An 18,728-nucleotide genomic window follows, 5' to 3' on the forward strand; every position below is an offset into this window, starting at 1 on the left:
GTCTTGTATTTTCAAACCAAATACACTTAGGTCTTCAATCTTTAAAAATAACACTACCTTGATTTTTCAATCACCATAATGGTGGTTTAAATTTGACAAATTATCATTTGCTTTTTCTTTTTTCCAACAAGATATAGGGGTGAACGACAAGTTATTCGCCCTTCAAAAAAATTAAAACTGAGCCTAAACACGTGTGCTTAGGCTTGAAGGCTCACCCATGTACCTAGGCCCTTCCGTGCAACGACCCAAGCATGCTAGGCTAAAGGTCCGCGCACCCGAGTTTTTTTGGGTTTTTTTTTATTTTTATATATTTAAATTAAGTATAAATTTAAGAGAAAAAAATAATTATTGAATTACTTATTTAAAAAGACTTTATAGTTATCTTTATTTTTTTATTAGATTATTCTAATTACTTAATTCAAGTAGTAGATTTGACAAAATATCTCTAATTAACATAATTATATGTTTATAATCACCAAATATTTTTATTTTTTTTATTCAATTTCAATACTTAAACATTATTTAAATAAAAAAAATTAATCCCTCCAGAAAAACACGGGAATCAAAGCTAATAATATATAACACTGTAAAGTGTAAACAGAATAGTAAAAAACAAAAGTGTTGAAATATCACAACCCACGAACAAGAAGATCAATGGAGTCTATCTGTCTATAATAACATGGCGTTATAATGATGCTACTGCACGCAACCTAAGTGTATTATATATCTTCGATAATAAGTGTAATCATCTTTCAGTGAACATGCTGCCGCAATGACATATCACTAATTAATGTCTACTTTATTAATGCTGATTTATCTTTTGTTTGCTATTTTTTTAATTTCCTATCATGGGAAATGAGACCAACTTTTTCAGATGAAAAATTACTAATTAAACTATCATTTCCACTTTAATCAAAGATATGCAATCTTTATTTATTTCACTAAAGATATTATTATTCATAAGAATTTGATGAGTTCTTGCATTATTTGTTAGATTATCTTCACCCTCTTGCAATTAGTGCTTCATAGACTCCTTTTTTTTTTCTTGTGAAAGTGGTTTGCCATTTAAATATAGAAATATCTCATGCTTTACAAAATTAATATAATAATATCCCCTAAGATATAATAAATTGAACTGAAATGCAAGTCAATTTAAAGGCCTGAATACTACCAGGGATTAAGATTTACACAAAATATTTGGATTTTTCCCCGTCTTGAAAGCTAATTATTGTCAGAAAAATACGTTTTGAAATAGTTGATTTTTATTGATATGGTGGAATAAAAACATCAATGGTTCCAATGTCTAACCACGAAAATGACTTGTAAAATTTATAATAAGGTCTATTTTTTTCATCAAGCAATAATAATAAGGTGAGGCATCAAAATCTCTCACTTTTTGCTTCTGATCAAAGATCACTAAGCAGAACTTGCATGGAACCTCATCTCTCTCTCTCTCTCTCTCTCTCTCCCCCCCCCCCCTCTATATATATATATATATATATATATATATATATATGCAAGTATTAGTCACATTGCATGATCAGTACGTGGCAGTTTTGGATATGCTTTAATAACGGATAACACCGAGAGTACACAACAAAATCTGGGCAATAATAAGTATTTGGAAATTCGTTGAAGGGTAGGTAGCTGGCTCAATTGCAACTAAATAATAATAAGAAATTTTAGCTGCAAGCAATTAAGAAAGTGAAAGATTGCACCTATGTCAACCACTGGGTTAATATTTATGATCTTAATCTCTTTTTTTTGTACAATTTCTTTTATATGAGTAACATATATAATAAGCCGTGGAATGAAGTCAACCCTTAAGTTTTACATAAATGTTTAGGTTAATTAGAAAGGAACTAATTCTATATATAATAAGTTGTTGATTGAAACCAAACATGGTCTGTCACTCTATTTTTGGGTTGCTTTTTATTGCATGCTCCTGCCCTATTGATTCAGTGAACCCTTTCGTATTTATAATATAATAAAGTAGACCTTGAATAAATATTTACATGTAACTTAAAACATTGTCCTAGTTTTGATCCTAGTTTTGACAACATAAAACCTGTATCATTGTTTAGGGTTTTCTTTGGACAACTTTATATCTAGAAAACGTAATTCAATCAAAAAAGAAAAAAAAAATATATATATATATAGAGAGAGAGAGAGAGAGACGACATGACAAAAATACGTATGCGTTCCCAGTGTGTACTTGTTTATGAAAGTCTACTCTTATTTTTCAACTTTTCTCAAGACGTTGAATTAGTAAACCAATGTTTTGCGAATTGGATACGAAACCTTCCAAAATAATATATAGCTTAATTATATATATATATATATAAAGAGGGAGGGGGGAGGTCACAAAAAACCTGTATATAAAGCCCCGTAATATCTTTCTCAGCTTAGCAACATCTGAAAGTTGCAATTAATCAGTGGTGTGTACTGTGATGCACACAATACATACCATAGACACAAACACAAAAACCTGCATCCATGGATTCTCTTCTCCAATCTTTGCAAACTTTACCCATGTCTTTCTTCTTGATCATTATCTCTTCACTTTTCTTCTTAGGTCTAATCTCTCGCCTTCGCCGGACATCACCATATCCACCAGGGCCTAAAGGGTTTCCACTTATTGGTAGCATGCATCTGATGGACCAATTAACTCACCGTGGCTTAGCTAAACTAGCTAAACAGTATGGTGGGCTATTTCATATGCGTATGGGGTACTTGCATATGGTAGCTGTTTCATCTCCTGAAGTAGCTCGCCAAGTTTTGCAAGTCCAGGATAACATTTTCTCCAATAGACCAGCCAACATAGCCATAAGCTACTTAACCTATGATCGTGCCGATATGGCCTTTGCCCACTATGGTCCGTTCTGGCGCCAGATGCGTAAGCTCTGCGTCATGAAGCTATTTAGCCGGAAAAGGGCTGAATCATGGGAGTCTGTGAGAGACGAGGTGGACTCAATGGTTAAGACAGTTGAATCCAATATAGGCAAGCCCGTGAACGTTGGAGAATTGATTTTTACACTGACCATGAATATCACTTATAGAGCAGCTTTTGGGGCCAAAAATGAAGGACAAGATGAGTTCATCAAGATTTTGCAGGAGTTCTCCAAGCTTTTCGGAGCATTCAACATTTCGGATTTCATTCCTTGGCTCGGTTGGATTGACCCCCAAGGGCTCACCGCTAGACTTGTCAAGGCTCGAAAAGCACTTGATAAATTCATCGACCATATCATCGATGATCATATCCAAAAAAGAAAACAGAATAACTACTCTGAAGAGGCTGAAACCGATATGGTTGATGACATGCTAACCTTTTACAGTGAAGAGACAAAAGTAAACGAATCAGATGATTTACAAAACGCCATCAAACTTACTAGAGACAACATCAAAGCCATCATCATGGTAAGTTCTATTATCCCTTCTCTACCATAACGTTACCTAATTAATATTTTTTATTGAGATACACACACACACACGTTTTGAGAACTTTATTCTTTAGTAATCACTTCGTGCTTTTTTTCTTAACTTTATTGTCACGATATTGTATTGGTATCCAACTTCCCTTTTCGATTTGTATCAAACGAAGAAATTAATAACGTGCACACATTGTACACATGCTTTCATTTAAACTGTGGGTACACGAAATTGAAAGAATTACATAAACACTAAATGGTGCGAATGCTTTACGATTAGTTATCTTGGCTATAATAAAATTATTATTTTTGTCCAAAAATATTAAGCCTCGTGAGTAGGTGGTGATGTTTTTTTTTTTAATAATTAAAATATTTTTTTTACTTTTAAAATTAATAAAATATAAAATTGTTCAACAAGAGTTTTATTGACTTTCCATAAGTTTCTTAATAATAAAAATATAAATTTTCTGTTGGAGTAAAAAACATTATTATGCTGGTAGATGAAAGTGTTTGAAGTTTTACTATACAGTGCAAATATATCTTTAACCTTAGAAAAGACAAAACATGAGCTTAATATTTGGAAGTATTTTTGTATTTTTATATAGATATTTTGTGTTATTATAAGGATCATATGGGACATTTTGATATTTTCAAATTTATTTTAAATTTTTTAATGTTTAAAGTTACTAGAGCGTACTCGGCATGCCTCAGCACTTGGATGACATTTCGTGTCATTTATACAGCGCATGTGACACCACCCAATAGACGTAATTGGCCGTCTATCATTTCCTTAGATGTGTCGTCATGTCCTTTTCTATTTAGAGTGGTGTGTGGTAGCTTGCGATAGTCGGATTGTCACCAATAGTCATTTAATTTTTCTTTTCTTTTCTTTTCTTTTTTCTCACTTAACAGGTAATGTACATAATTGTCTTATTTATTTCTTACCTTTTAATTTTATTTCTCATTTTATTAATTTCTCATTTCGTTCATTTTTCATTTTTAGAAGTTTTTATTCTTTTTAATTTAGTCCTTCAATTGCAATTTCTCATATGTTTGATTTTTTATTTCGGTCTTCATTTTTTAAAATTTTCAATTTTGTCCTCGACACTTTTGTTGAAGTTTTTTTTCCCCTTCAATTTCATCATTCAATCAAATTTTCTGTTGTCTTATTTTTTTCAGTTTAACTCTTAATTTTTTTATATTTTTTTCCTTTTATTAAACCTATTTTTCAATTCCATTAAACCCTTCAATTGAAAATTCTTATCCCTCTAATTAATGTTTTTTCTCATTCTTATTTTATTTTTATCCTTTTGTGTAATTAATATTTTTTATCTGATTTCATCTTTCAACATTTAATTTGTTGGGAATTCGGCTTCGTACGATCTTATAGTTTTGCATTTCTTTTAATATTGAGTTTATGATTATCTTCAAGTTTTTTCCATGAGTTTATCATGATCTCTTGACTTAGGTTATAATTTTTATGTGCTTTTTTTTTAATATAAGATTTTTGTTGTTGTTTTGTTTCTATTTTATTTTTCGAGATATTATTCTAATTCATCTATATTTTTTTATACAAATAAAGTTTATTTTTTAAAATAAAAAAATATTTTTAAATAATATTACTAATATGTCCAGCCTTGCATGATATATTTCATAGTGTAAATTTATTCAGTCAGTTTCATTTATATTTATATTTCAAGTCAAGAGTTTTTTATAGTATGAATTTATTATTTATTTATTTAAATAACTAAATTTAATAAACACATAATTTATTTTATATTATAAAATATCTTGGATTTAATTATATAAAATTTTAAATTTATATTTTAAATTTTTTATATAAAATATATATTGAATCAACATCCGTTTTCTATATTTTATTAAAAACAATTTATAACCCGCCGCTTGTTACTTATTAATCTATGGGATCAACTGTGTGTATGCATTTATGGCAGGATGTGATGTTTGGTGGGACGGAGACAGTGGCGTCGGCTATAGAGTGGGCCATGGCAGAGCTATTGAAGAGTCCAGAAGATCTAAAAAGAGTCCAGCAAGAGCTCGCCGACGTGGTGGGTTTAGAGCGGCGCGTGGAGGAAAGTGATTTTGATAAACTAGCATTCTTCAAATGCACGCTTAAAGAAACCTTAAGACTTCACCCACCAATCCCACTTCTCTTACACGAAACATCTGAAGATGCTGAGGTTGCTGGTTATTACGTTCCAAAAAAGACAAGGGTCATGATCAATGCTTATGCTATTGGCAGAGACAAGAATTCATGGGAAGATCCTGATTCTTTTAAGCCTTCGAGGTTTTTGGAACCAGGGGTGCCTGATTTCAAAGGGAATCACTTCGAATTTATTCCGTTTGGGTCAGGTCGGAGGTCTTGCCCTGGCATGCAACTGGGGTTATACGCCCTTGATTTGGCTGTTGCTCATTTGCTTCATTGTTTTACTTGGGAGTTGCCTGATGGCATGAAACCAAGTGAACTCGACATGACTGATATGTTTGGACTCACTGCGCCAAGAGCAACTCGACTCGTTGCCGTCCCGAGAAAGCGCGTTGTCTGTCCACTTTAAGGAAGGGGAAAGAAAAGGTAATGAATATAAATGGAGGGAGTTTCCTCAATCTGTGTATTCTATAAATAATTAGGGCCATGTTGGAGAAGGTGACAGCAGGTGGATTTGCATGTTTTTTTCTTAGTGTTTTTTTTTTTTTTTTACTTATTATATATACTTGAAAAAAAAATTGAGAATAATGAAGAGACAAATATGGGAGAGATTGGATTTTTACTTGCTGAATATGTTTACAAAGACTCCAATTTCATTTGATTTATGTGGAGATGTGTCTTTCTCATTGTATCTCTTTCTTTCTTTACGTTTTAATTTGCAACATTCAAATAAAGCTTGTAAAAGAAGTTCTATCTTGATCAATGAAAGGAAAAAAAAAGAAGCTGCTTGCAAATGAGGAAGTGTTTGTGTCTTTTCATTCTTTGGATTTTCCTCGTCTTCCTGTCTATTAGTTTGGGTCATAGCATGATCCAGTCAAACGAATATTGAGTAGATGTATATATATGGTGCGTTGAAGGATTCAAGCGATTCTCGTTTTCTCCGCCCCAGAAGAAGTCTTTTCGAAGAGAGAACAAATGGAAGGGACGGTAGAAAAAAGAAACTTAAAAACAAACTAAACATAAAAAAAAAAAAAAAATTATAAAAAATTCGGGGCTCAGGGAGAGGTGCTTGCCCAAGTCAATTTAATCTTAATAAAATTCCTAGCTTAGATAATTTTTTCAAATACCATAAAAAAATATAGGGATTGTAAACCCGTCTCATAACAAAATAAATTTTAACTATAAATTTAAAACTAATTGCATATTAAATGATATTTTTATTTAATATTAAAATAAAAATATATTGAATTTACTAAGATCAATTAATATGAAAACATGCAGATAATCTTGAAAAAAATAAACTAAAAAACTTAATATTAAACTAATTTAATTTTGAAGATGAAAATGGTAGAAAAACAAAACTTAATTTTTAAAAAAGTAACATGTGAACTCGATTCAATTAACTAATCTTGTGACATAAGTCATGCATACTATTATATTGAATAATTTTTTTATTACAAAAATTATTTTTCATTTAATAGATTTATATGATAATAAATTGCATAATAATTATTTTATATTAAATAATTTTTAAAAAGAAAAAAAACATGATAGGTGTGTGGAAATAGCAAAAGCATATTATTGATAATAAATGGTCCAATTGATTTATTTTTTTAAGTTAAATAAAAAAATAATCATCAATGATGAAATTATATTTTTTTTAAATTGAAAAACAAAAAATGTACTAAACAAAAAGAAATAATCTAGATATTATGACTTCAAACTTGCAATCTGGATCATGGACTCAACCAAGTATATATATATATATATAACCTAAATAAACTAAAAAACCAAAACCAAAAAAGGCAAAAAAGCAACACAATAACATGGACCCATGGTTAACGCCCTGAGCTCGTGAAAGAAAGAGTCTAGACGTGTGAGCCTTTAAGGCACCGTTTGGGAACGCGGCTGCGGCCGCGTTCCCAAAAAATTTGAAAATTTTTTGTTTTTTTTTTTTGCTAAAATTTAATATGGTTTGTACGTTTTGGATCGTTTTGATGTGCTGATGTCAAAAATGATTTTTAAAAAATAAAAAAACATCGTTGGCATGCATTTTGGCACGAAAAGTTATTTGAAAAGCACCCGCAACCACACTGCCAAACACACTCTAAGTCTAGGCCTACGCGGCCTGTAATTTGTTTTTTTCATTTAAAGGTTATCCACATTTTATTTTTATTTTTAGAAAGATGACAAGTCACTTGTTATTGCAAATGACGAGTTATTTGCCAACCCAAAATCTGATCACTATTGTGGGGAAAATTAAATCTGTGAGTTTTTTACCCAAAAAAATTTATTTTAATCTGAAAACACTCTTTAAAACATATACAACGCAATATATTAATCTAAAAATAAAAAATAATCAAATCATAAAATTAATTCGAATAAAATTTTTCATTGTTGACTTAAATTTTTTTTTATTCTCGAATGAATTTCAAATTCAACCTATTTTCATCTTATTTTTCACCTTAGTATTTTGATTTCATTAACTTAAAAAAAAAACAAGCAGTGATTGACTATTAATTCGGATTAGAAGAGCTTAATTATATATAAAAAAACAAGAATTAAATTGATTTTATTTTTAAAAATAACCATTTCAATCTACAATTTGTGAGGTAAAGCACAATGCAGCTTCAATAGTAAATCATCACAAGATTCAGTTTTTTTTTTTTTTTTGTAATATCATTTGATATCATTCCAAAGAAATTTATTTATAATTTCGAGAATGAAATATCATTCAAGAAAAGTGAATCGTAACTAGTGTCATCAACAGGGCACAATTCTTTATATATAATCCACTTCACAATGCGTGTACTCATCTCCCGTCTCTCCGAGTCTGTCCATTAATTCTTTATATACTACAGGAATTACTTCAAATCTGTGCAGTTGGCGAGGCTTAATTAAGATAGACACAGTACTGTCATGTTCAAATTAGTCGTGGCAAACGCAAGCGCCGTATCTGCAATCTTTTTCCATTATCTACACAGATTTTAAACCCATCATATCTTCGATCTTCAGGACCATTTTGCATATAATTTTCTACACCCGACAGGACCCACCACTCGGTTTCCTCTCCTCTTCAATTATTATTTTTTTTATTTTTTTATTTTTATTTTTTCTGGTTAGCCTCTCCCCTTCAATTGATAAGTCACATTTATAAATTATATACCAAACCAATCTCCCAATCATGCGGGTCCAGGAACGTCAAGTCCTGTTGGATGCTAGTGCCTGCCTGCTTCAATTTCAAATCCTCTTCAAGCACTGTGTTCGCCTCCCCCACCGAACTTCCAAAGTTCGACCATGACTCAGGCTCACATCAGGCTTATTGAGGTCAGATTTTGCTACCGGCTTATATCAGGCTTATGTTTTGCAAACGTCAGCTGGTATTTTTCCTTTTAGCTTGTTATATTTCATCCGAGTAATTTTAGTTTGAATATTATAAACCAAAATGAAATTAGATATATTTGTCTTCACAAATGTTTTCCCATCACAGTACAAATCAAAATAAATTATAAAAATTAATTCATAATCAATCCAACATTATAAAATAAAATTAAAAAAAAATACAAAAAAAAAAAACACAAGCAAACTCTGTTTAACCGACCAAACCTTTGACTCAAATAATGAGATTGAGATCACCTCATAGAAAGCAAACTAAAATAAATTATAAAGATTAATTCTCAATCAACCTAAATGGTGAATGATGAAATTAAAAAAAAAATCAATTACTAAAAAAACCTAAAAAACCTTTGACTCGGTTCATGAAACTGTGATAATATCATACAAAGCAAACAAAAATAAATTATGAAGATCAATATCTAATAAATCTAATGTTAAAAAATAAAATTAAAAAAAACAAAGTATTCTTCCAACGAACAATACTTTACGAGGAGGGGAACAATGATTTCTCCCCCTCAATTAGTTCTTATTAATGATCCACTAAAAAAAACATTCTTAAAAAAGATTTCTAATAGTTAGAACCCAAATGATTGGAATTTTCCAGCCATTTAAGCCAATTCCAACCATTCAGGCTAGCTTAAATGACTAAGATTTTCAACGGAAAACTCATTCTAGACCCGGTGTTAACATAATCTAACCAATCCTACCCAGCACACTCTTCAATGCATTTTCTTTGTTTCTCATGAACTGCCCGCACAAACTTTTCATGCACACATGTTTTTTCTATATAGAGTAGGGTGTCATTTTCTATGCCGATGACAAACCATCGCCGATAGTTTTTACCAATAGCATGCCTGGAACAAAAACAATCATGACTACCTAGTGATTTTTTTTCTATCATGGATAACACTCACAAATCATCAATTTTTCAATAATAATATGTCTCATTCTCGATGAAGAAAACTCTAATGTCTGGATGTATAAAATACATCTACTAGCTCACGTAAGGAGGGCAATTCTAGCCATTTTCATATAAAGAGAGCGCAACTAGGCCTACAAATTAGAGAGCAATCTCTAGCAAAACAAGTCTTAGCCGAGGCCATTTAAAAACCATAAAAGCCAGTTAAAGGTCATGAAAGTCAAGCCTAACCATTGAAAGCTAGACCAAACAGGCTACGGCATACAATTTTTAGGCCAAATTAGTACTCCTTAACTTTTACTTTGTTTTTTGTATTCTTTTTTATACTTTTTTCATCTACATGCACATATTGACTTAATTATCAGAAAGTTCTTTATCCCTCATGAGACTAAAGTTTTTTAAGCAAATCAAACAGCCACCTGTCAACCAATCCAACAAAGCCTAATTTTTTGTGAAGTTCTTGCACAATTTTATTAGTGGCATTGTTTTTTTTAGAACATAACAAAAAGCTAGTTCTTTCCTTTCAGTCCTCACTAAAAATAGTTTTTATGGATAACAAAATTCTAAGTCAAGGGAGAATAACTGATCTCCTTACCACTAGGACTCTACTTCCTCTATGTCTCCAACAAATCTCTAAAGAACATTATTCTATCCATTCAAAGACATCTTCATACTTTTCCATTTGATAAATAAAAAAGTCACCCAATAACTTTATTATATGCACTAAATGCACAAAACAAGCCCAGTTCCATGAAGGAACAAGGTTAAATGACATGCAAAATATGTATGATACTCTAACTTTATGAAGAAATCATTCTTGCTATGAAAAACACTCTTCCATATATCCTAGTCACAAGCTTGACTATCTTCATCAACCCTTCTCTAACTTGCACTCATATACTCCTCGATGAAAAAGACCTAGACGTGACATGAGATCAGCTTCTAAAAATAAACACCATTCCCACAAGGTGAGAGACTCACTATTTTGTTATAAAGTATTACACACTCATTTCTCCAAAAAATTTGTCTCCATAAAAGCCAATTTAGACAATCACAATCCCATATAACATAGAAAAAAAAAACTAGGGACATCCTAGAACTTATAACATAAAAAGTGACGCCATGTGTAAAACTCTCTTCACAATCTTTTATGTATCTGCTAGGGTATAACACAACCTTGAACCTAGCTTTATCCTTGACCTTCACGATCTTTGTGTGAAGCTCACCTTTTATTTTAGCATTAGTATTCCAACTAAAAAAAAAACATGATTAAGCTCTTTTTGATCACGTAATGAGAAGATGAAAACACTAGAGCTTATCTTCAAAGATTCAACAAGAAAATGCTAAACTTCAAAAATCTACTCGAATTAATTGCCATTAAAATCCCGATCAGTGGAGTCTATGATTACTTATTATAGAAACACATAAATACACTTCTTTACAAGAATCTTCTTAATGCAAAATAAGAAAGGGAGAATCATATTCGAGTAGAAGAAGTGCCACTATATAGAGACCCTTGTTTCCAGATAGTAGAATCTTCACAACACCATGAGTCTTCTATTAGAGCATTAAAAAAAGCATCAAGGGGAACATTTATTAGTGTTTAATATTCTTTAATATCCTAACAACACCTCTCATTACCACATGTGCTGAGGTATTAGTTACTATGAAGGGAAAAGACTTCATGTAATACTCATATGTTATAAGAATTGGTTCAAACAAAAGGAACCCTAACAAGTTTTTTTTTCCACCATGATCATGGACATGACACTTGTCATCACCCAATTTTAGGTTCTCTAAAATTATCATCTTCCTTTATAAAAAATAATGAAAATATAAAAAGGGTTAAAAAAAATACATAAGAGAATAAGTGACTTGAATGGCAAGAACAGACTGAAAAATAATCTAAATATATAAATGAGAGATGAAGAAACCAAACTGGATTTTTAACAATATTAGAAACTCAATTGCACCATTAAAGGACCTAAATGTAAAAAACAATGCAAATCCAAGGTTAACTTAAATGAATATTAGATGCATTTACATAAAAATTAAGTACAAGAACTTAATTAAATTTTTAATATGCTGATTTGATTTAAAAATTGACCCGAATAAAATTTTAATTAAGTTTAATAACTAATTTAGCTAAAATTAAAAGAATTAATTAAATACAAGTACTTAATTAGACTTTTAAATAGTCAAATTAATTTTATTAAAAACTTAATTGTTGAAAAATTAAGTTTAAAAGTCTAATTTAAATTTACTTGAAAATATTAGAATTTTAAAGAATCAAATTTAACTTTAACAAGTTTAATTAGATGATATCAGTAATAAAATTACAAAAAAATCAAAATTTAGAAGTTAATTAAGGATCAAATTAAAAATTTTCAAAACCAAATTTAAAATGAAAGGTTATTTTAAAAAATATTCTACATCACATTATCATCAAGAAATTTAAGATCAGCTCACTGTATCATACGAAAAGAGCTTTTTGCCATCCCCACCAACCCCGCCTGGGCTTTAAATACAATAGATGACATTAACCATATGTATCGTGTTCTGGTGAATGAATAACAGCATGTCAAGTACCACCAGCAACACTGTTTTATTGGTATGAGGGAAGGGTGTGAAGGGGTTTTAAAGGAGTAGAAGTGTGCATGAATCAGAAAGTCGAACAGTACAGGTAGGGATGAAGCACTTTTTTACACCATCAGGCCAATTCTCTTCCTCCGTGCATCAATTCAAGAATTTATGGCCTACTTGGGTCGCCTTCTGTAAGGGTACAAAATATCATCCACACTATCTTTTACGTAATTCCCCACTCTTCGCATGTTTCTGGCCACCCCTGATGCGACCAGGTTTGCATTTCTCGTATACCTGCAGTTTTGTACGAGTCGGATATTTAATGTTCATTCATTAATATATTGAAAAACATTATTAACTGTTTCCTTGCCTGCTAAGGAAGTCATCTGCTGCAGAAATCACTGGTTTATGTGCTCGGGGCTGAGGTAATTCACGTCGAGGCTGAAGCTGAGGTAATTCACCACCATCTTCAAGAAAACAATTGCCAACAATTAAATGGGTGAGATACGGACAATGAAGTGATTTACCATTCCAGAAAATGATTGAACTAAAAGAATGTCATTGATGCCTTAAGGAAGTATCAAAGAATGCATCAATTTTGAGAAAATGGTCATATTTCATTTTTCATTATCCAAGTTTACCATCAAAAAGGCCCTCGCACAGTTACAATTCCACCAAAGTGCTTCCTAAGAAGGTAAATTCTGAGACCATTTTGCGGTTTAGAATGAAGTACTGCTCTTGAAGACTATAATTTGACAAATGTAGATCCCAAACCAAAGACTACTGTCATGGCCTGGCCAATGAGTAGCATGGAAATATATTCACTGTTGAGGTCAAGAGCTTACTGAAGCATGTTGCATTTTTTGTGCTTCAATATCTTGTTGTAAGGACAAATTGACCCAAAGAAAAGAAAAAACATTATCAGAATGTAACAGAAATGAAGATTCATCCAATAAAAAGTGAATGGGGTCCTCTGATAGGATTTGAATGACAGAAAGAACATATTGTTTTAGTATACAATACGACGATGATGACTAGCATGGCCCTTGATTTTAACCTTACAAGAGAATTGAACCATCAGCTTTGTACATCTGAATAACTTGGGACAGAATAAAAAATCCAGGCCCTACAATTTGCACATCAGGAAATGTGCCTGGAGAACTTGACATCACTAACATGTACATGAAATAAGATGCAGCATAACCACAACGACTTGCTTACCTTCTTTGTGGTGGATATGAGCTGGAGCAGAAGCACTATCTTCAGAAGCAACTCTTCTATCCACTAAAAGCTGCAAAAACTTGTGTTAGTCAGATTATCAAAAAAGCAGATAAAACATGAGATGATAGTACTAATATTCTATTCCCGCTCAAGCAACTTGTCACATGGCCAGAGACAAATTCAAGAAAGCAAGTCACACCAAAGGTTCACAAGTGACAAAAAACATATTCAATAGGTAGTAGTAGTCATGACGAGAGTTACTGGGAGAGTTGCCAATTATTTTCACAACGATTATGGATAGAGTATGATGATCACAAAAATAATTATACAACTTCAAAGTTATTTAAAACAATAACTGCCACGAAAGTTAAAGGCATAGGCCACCTAATAATTACAAACACAGGTGCACACATGCAGAGAGAGAGAGTACCTCCAGACCCACACAGACAGGAAGTTCTGTTTTTGCCACTTGCTTATCAGTTGAGAGGTCTTTATTGACATAAACAGAGTAACCAGCACAACCATAATAAAAATCTATAAGAGTCCGCCCATCTTTTGAAGCTTCAACCTCAGATTGCCCAACATAATTAGGAACTGACCATAAAACCAAGATATCAGCACATATCAAAAGGCCTTAATATTCAACAACAACAACATGCATATATAACTACTGGAATTGTCAAACATCTTGGAACTCAACCATGCAAAAAGTCAAAGTGATGTCTTTTCAATACAATTAGCAATGGCAGAGTAAGGAATTCCTTCCATATAAAATTACTCTAGGAGACAATTAGATCTCCTGACTCTCAATATGTCATGGTGAACAACTCATACCGTCACTACCATCTACACAAGAAATAAAACAATGCACGATATTCCATGCATTAAGCATATAATCTCTTGCATAATCTGACCTCCATCATATTCATTACACGCCTTAATACAACTGAAATAGTTTTTATACTCAACTAATCAATAACAGAAGTTACATTGATAATCCAAACTTTATAAGAGTGATAAGGGGACCAAACCAGTCATTAAAGTATGGAAAAGATCATGCATTGCTTTAGTGTGTGTTTGACATTGCAATAGATTTTACGGTTGTGGTTTGAAAAACGTAGGTTCAAGAAAATCACTTTTAGTTGTGTTGGTTGGGTAAAAATATGTGTTTGGTTAAAACTACAGATGAAATTATTGTTGACTAAAAAGCAATTAAAAGGTGTTTGATTAAAACTACTGTTGAAAGTATTGTTAATAATAAAATGACTAAAAATGACATGTAGTTTCATAGTTTTGAATTATATTATTGTGCATTGGATTATCAATACATCAAATACAACAATGCAACATTAAGGTCCTACTTTTATTGTTGCATTAAATTAGTTGCAATCTCAACATGAACATAATCCATTCGAGAAGGCCTTTAGTATCTATGGCTTTGCAAGCATGTAATGACATCGGTTAAAAAATCTTCTCCTCTTGAGCTAACAGTCAAGTCATTAGAGACTTGAAAGTTGGTTGGTTGTGTTAGTCCAAAATAAAAGAAACGAATAACATTGATATGCTTAGGGTATTTTTGCTAGTTACCAGAAAAAAATAATCCAAGAGTTACTTAGAATTTTGAAAAAAGATACTATCCAAAAATTTCAATTCAAGAAGTTTGTTTAACTATGAAACTTGACAAACATCTTCATTCATGTATACTGGCATGCTTTCCTAGCTATACTTCTTACTACTTTTCTAGCATCGATCAATTTCTCTTTAATTACCTCCCATTTTCTGTTATCAACAAAGCATGAAACAAGCAATCTCAAAACAGAGTAGCCCCAAAACAAAATCACATCCTCTAAAGTAATAGTAGCTTCTTCCCATGAAAAAAAAAATGTATTGGTGTTAAATCACCATTTTTTCTGATAAAACAATAGTTAACTTAAGCCAATAATAGCATTGAAGGTTTGAACTTTAAAAATATTCAACCAAGCAAAGTTCAATAAGGTAGAATGCTAAATGCTCAAGCTGGCAACAAAAGTGAATATTAGATTAATAGATTTAAATTGCTATTGACAATAGTACATACAAGAATGCATGACTTTATCACTTAAGAATCTAAGATCATCTGTTGTTGACTATCCATTATCCAACCTTACTATGACTGGACAACCTGGAAAATGATAGTCAATAGACACAAGCAATATAAAGAAAATTATATTAACAACTAGTGGGTTGCCAGTAGAAGAAGTGAACAAGGAATGGGAACGAGATCAATAAGGTAAAAGTCAAACCACCATTCAAGTGCCTAGTTTCATCAGCTCCAGGTCCCAAAACAAACTAAGAAAGGAGCTTACAGTGGAAGAACATCAATCAAGTAAGAAGAGATTTGACTTTTATCTTTCTTGTTGTGTTTATTATTTCTCTTCATATGATTTGAGAAGAGCTAAAGGGTGCTTGAGCGAAAACTTTAGCAAAAGGATAGTGAGGGTTGTTTTGGGTATGTGTATTGTCAATGGTTCTCTCTCTCTCTCTCTCTCTTTGTCAACAAGGTCTCGCTGTAATTTCAACAGTTCTCTCTCTGTTTTGGAAAAATAAACTACACAAGAGAAACTAGTAAATGAGGTCGGACCTCAGTAAAAGCAAGTTAAAGTTGCTTCACAATAACTGGGGCAGACCTCAGTTATTGGTGGGACCCACTAGTTAAACCACAACTTCTTAAAACTAACCAAACACTATGTTTTTGTGGTTTAGAGGAAAAGCAAACACAAACTCACTCTCAAACAGGCTTTGATCAGTCAAGCAAAAATGACAAACATACCTAGCTTACTTTTCAAAATAGTTAGCAAAGGCAGTGTAGGAATTTCTGCCAATAATAGATGTCTTTAGAAATCATCAGCATCGAGTTGTTTTCTCTAATCTCCAAAAAACAATTAGCTCTCCCAGCTCTCAGAATATCATAATGAGAAGGCAAAATAAAACAGTAAAAAATAGATCAATGCAGCTCAATCGAAGCATTAAGAATAGAGACCACATTTCGTTCACTTTGGATTGGGACTGGAATGGGAATCACTCAGCAACTTTGTTTAGTCCAACCAATAATGATTCAGATAATAACAAAACGTACTTCTATTTGGAACAGAATCGGGAAGAATCCTATTTCCCATTTCATTCCCAATTCCATAGTGGAAAAATATGAGCCACAATCAGTGAAAACCAGTAAATAAGCTCAGTAAGGATATCCTTTCCTACACCCTTTATCAGTTGCTCCAACGCCAAGAAGATTGATTCCCAATGTCTGCATTTCGGAACACTGAACTGAATGTCAGCCATAATGTCTCAAATTAATTGGATTACAATCTTATTAGTGACTTGCCTTGCTACAACCAAATCAAATTTTACACTCAGATGATCAAGAAAAAGTGCATTGCTACTCCTAACCCTTATTCATTCAAGTAATAAAAATCATATATCTTTTAAAAAAATCTATAATATAAGCATTTTCTTGTTCAACTTTATGCCATAATCAAGAGTTTCGATCACCTAATTTCTTCAAACACAAGGAGAGACTGACACCCATCAAACCCCTCAAATTTTGAAACCAATCACACTTCTCTAAACACCACGAAATAAAATAAAAACCCAAATTTGATTCCTATAAGCCTTCCAAAAAAAAACCCCCCTTCCCTTTTCTCTCATTCTTTTCAAGAACCCAAAAAAAAAAAATTATTCCACACCAAACCTTCCCTTTCCTTCAATAATTCACAGATTCAATAAAAAAGAAAACATTGAAACTCCAACAAGTCGACAAAACATAAAACAAACTTAAATAAAGAATGGTAACTGTAAATGAAAATACTAACTTTGAGGGAGAGAACGAGGGATTCCAATACAGCGAGGATTGATGCCGTTTGATTTGAGTGTTGAAGAGTAATAAAGATACCCTTTGCATGATTTCCCTTTCAAATTAGAACCTCCTCCTCCTTCGTTTTGGATTTGATTTCGTTTCTCAGTTTGCTTTTTCTCTTCTTCTCCCCCTTCTCGTTTACTACTTTCCATGCCGATGCCGATGCCGATCTCTCTTCTCTGTGTTGTTCCTTTGTCTGTTCTCTCTCTTATTTGTTCGGCCAAATTGTAAAAACTCTCAAACAAATACCCTTAAATAACAAATCTTTGGTTTTCCACCCTAAACATCGTGATTGTTTCAATGTGCTCTTTTTCTACCCTGAATTATATGATTCTTTTCAATTTGCTCCTCCATTGGAATTACGTTGAGAAATTGAAGAAAAAAACCCATTTATATCATCTCTGTTATTTTTCCCATTATCTGTATAAGCATGTTTTCCCATTACCTGCATGGCAAGGAGCATTCTCGAACCCACCTGTCCTAATTAAAGGTTGGTTAATTAGAAAATATTTTACATGTATAATATTTTTTAATAGTAAAATATTTTATACAAAACAAACAATTCATCTTCAAATCATTTCGAGAGTGCATCCCTCGTATTAAATTGGATTGATACATGTAAGAAAATTTAACGTTTTTTCTTAAAATTATCCATAAGAGTTAAATCTATAAAATTAAGAAGAAAGCACACCTCCTCAATCACCAAACCAACCCAACATAATGCCCTCTGGAATCTTTGACTTTTTTTTTCTTTTTCGGTCAAAATGAAAAAAAAAACATTATGAGTTGTTATTAAAGTTTTTAATTTTTTCCAAATATTAATTAAGTCTCGATAGAATACTTGTGAGTATTTTGCATTTTGTACTAACATGCTTTTATGCATAGCTACGAATTACTAAGATTATCATAACTCCTTTTCCTTTTTGTTTCGTTTACAAAAGTCCACAAAATACTCCATATTTAAACTAGGAATTTTCTTGACAAGGTCTTCATCCATTCAATCAGAGTGTAATAATTTACTGTTTTTACTTTTATGTTTTTTTTTTTTTTTATGGTGAAGAGTTATATCTCACAACAAACACAAAAGCAAAAGCAAAAATAAACATTTTATATACCTAA

At 31.8% G+C, this 18,728-nt stretch overlaps 2 protein-coding genes across 3 annotated transcripts; one reads left to right on the plus strand and one right to left on the minus strand.

Annotated features, from left to right (window-relative positions):
- Positions 1 to 2,370: 2,370 nt before the first annotated feature.
- LOC133693172 (cytochrome P450 84A1-like) lies at positions 2,371 to 6,286 on the plus strand. The gene is made up of 2 exons (XM_062114336.1): positions 2,371 to 3,417; positions 5,384 to 6,286. The coding sequence occupies exons 1-2, from the start codon at positions 2,497 to 2,499 to the stop codon at positions 6,002 to 6,004; spliced, it is 1,542 nt and encodes a 513-aa protein (XP_061970320.1). The 5' UTR covers positions 2,371 to 2,496; the 3' UTR covers positions 6,005 to 6,286.
- A 6,036-nt stretch (positions 6,287 to 12,322) lies between these two features.
- Positions 12,323 to 18,056, minus strand: LOC133695088 (uncharacterized). Of its 2 annotated transcripts, XM_062116889.1 has the most exons (6): positions 17,566 to 17,708; positions 16,830 to 17,015; positions 14,145 to 14,308; positions 13,715 to 13,784; positions 12,864 to 12,960; positions 12,323 to 12,787 (listed from the first exon to the last, which is right to left on the minus strand). In XM_062116889.1, the coding sequence occupies exons 2-6, from the start codon at positions 16,867 to 16,869 to the stop codon at positions 12,667 to 12,669; spliced, it is 492 nt and encodes a 163-aa protein (XP_061972873.1). In that variant the 5' UTR covers positions 16,870 to 17,015; positions 17,566 to 17,708; the 3' UTR covers positions 12,323 to 12,666. The 2 variants fall into 2 exon arrangements, with proteins under 2 accessions (XP_061972873.1, XP_061972872.1); XM_062116888.1 differs by lacking the exon at positions 16,830 to 17,015 and having other exon boundaries at positions 17,566 to 18,056.
- Between the last annotated feature and the right edge of the window lie 672 nt (positions 18,057 to 18,728).

The sequence above is a fragment of the Populus nigra genome, chromosome 5 (genome assembly GCF_951802175.1).
Source record: "Populus nigra chromosome 5, ddPopNigr1.1, whole genome shotgun sequence".
Lineage (NCBI taxonomy): Eukaryota > Viridiplantae > Streptophyta > Magnoliopsida > Malpighiales > Salicaceae > Populus > Populus nigra.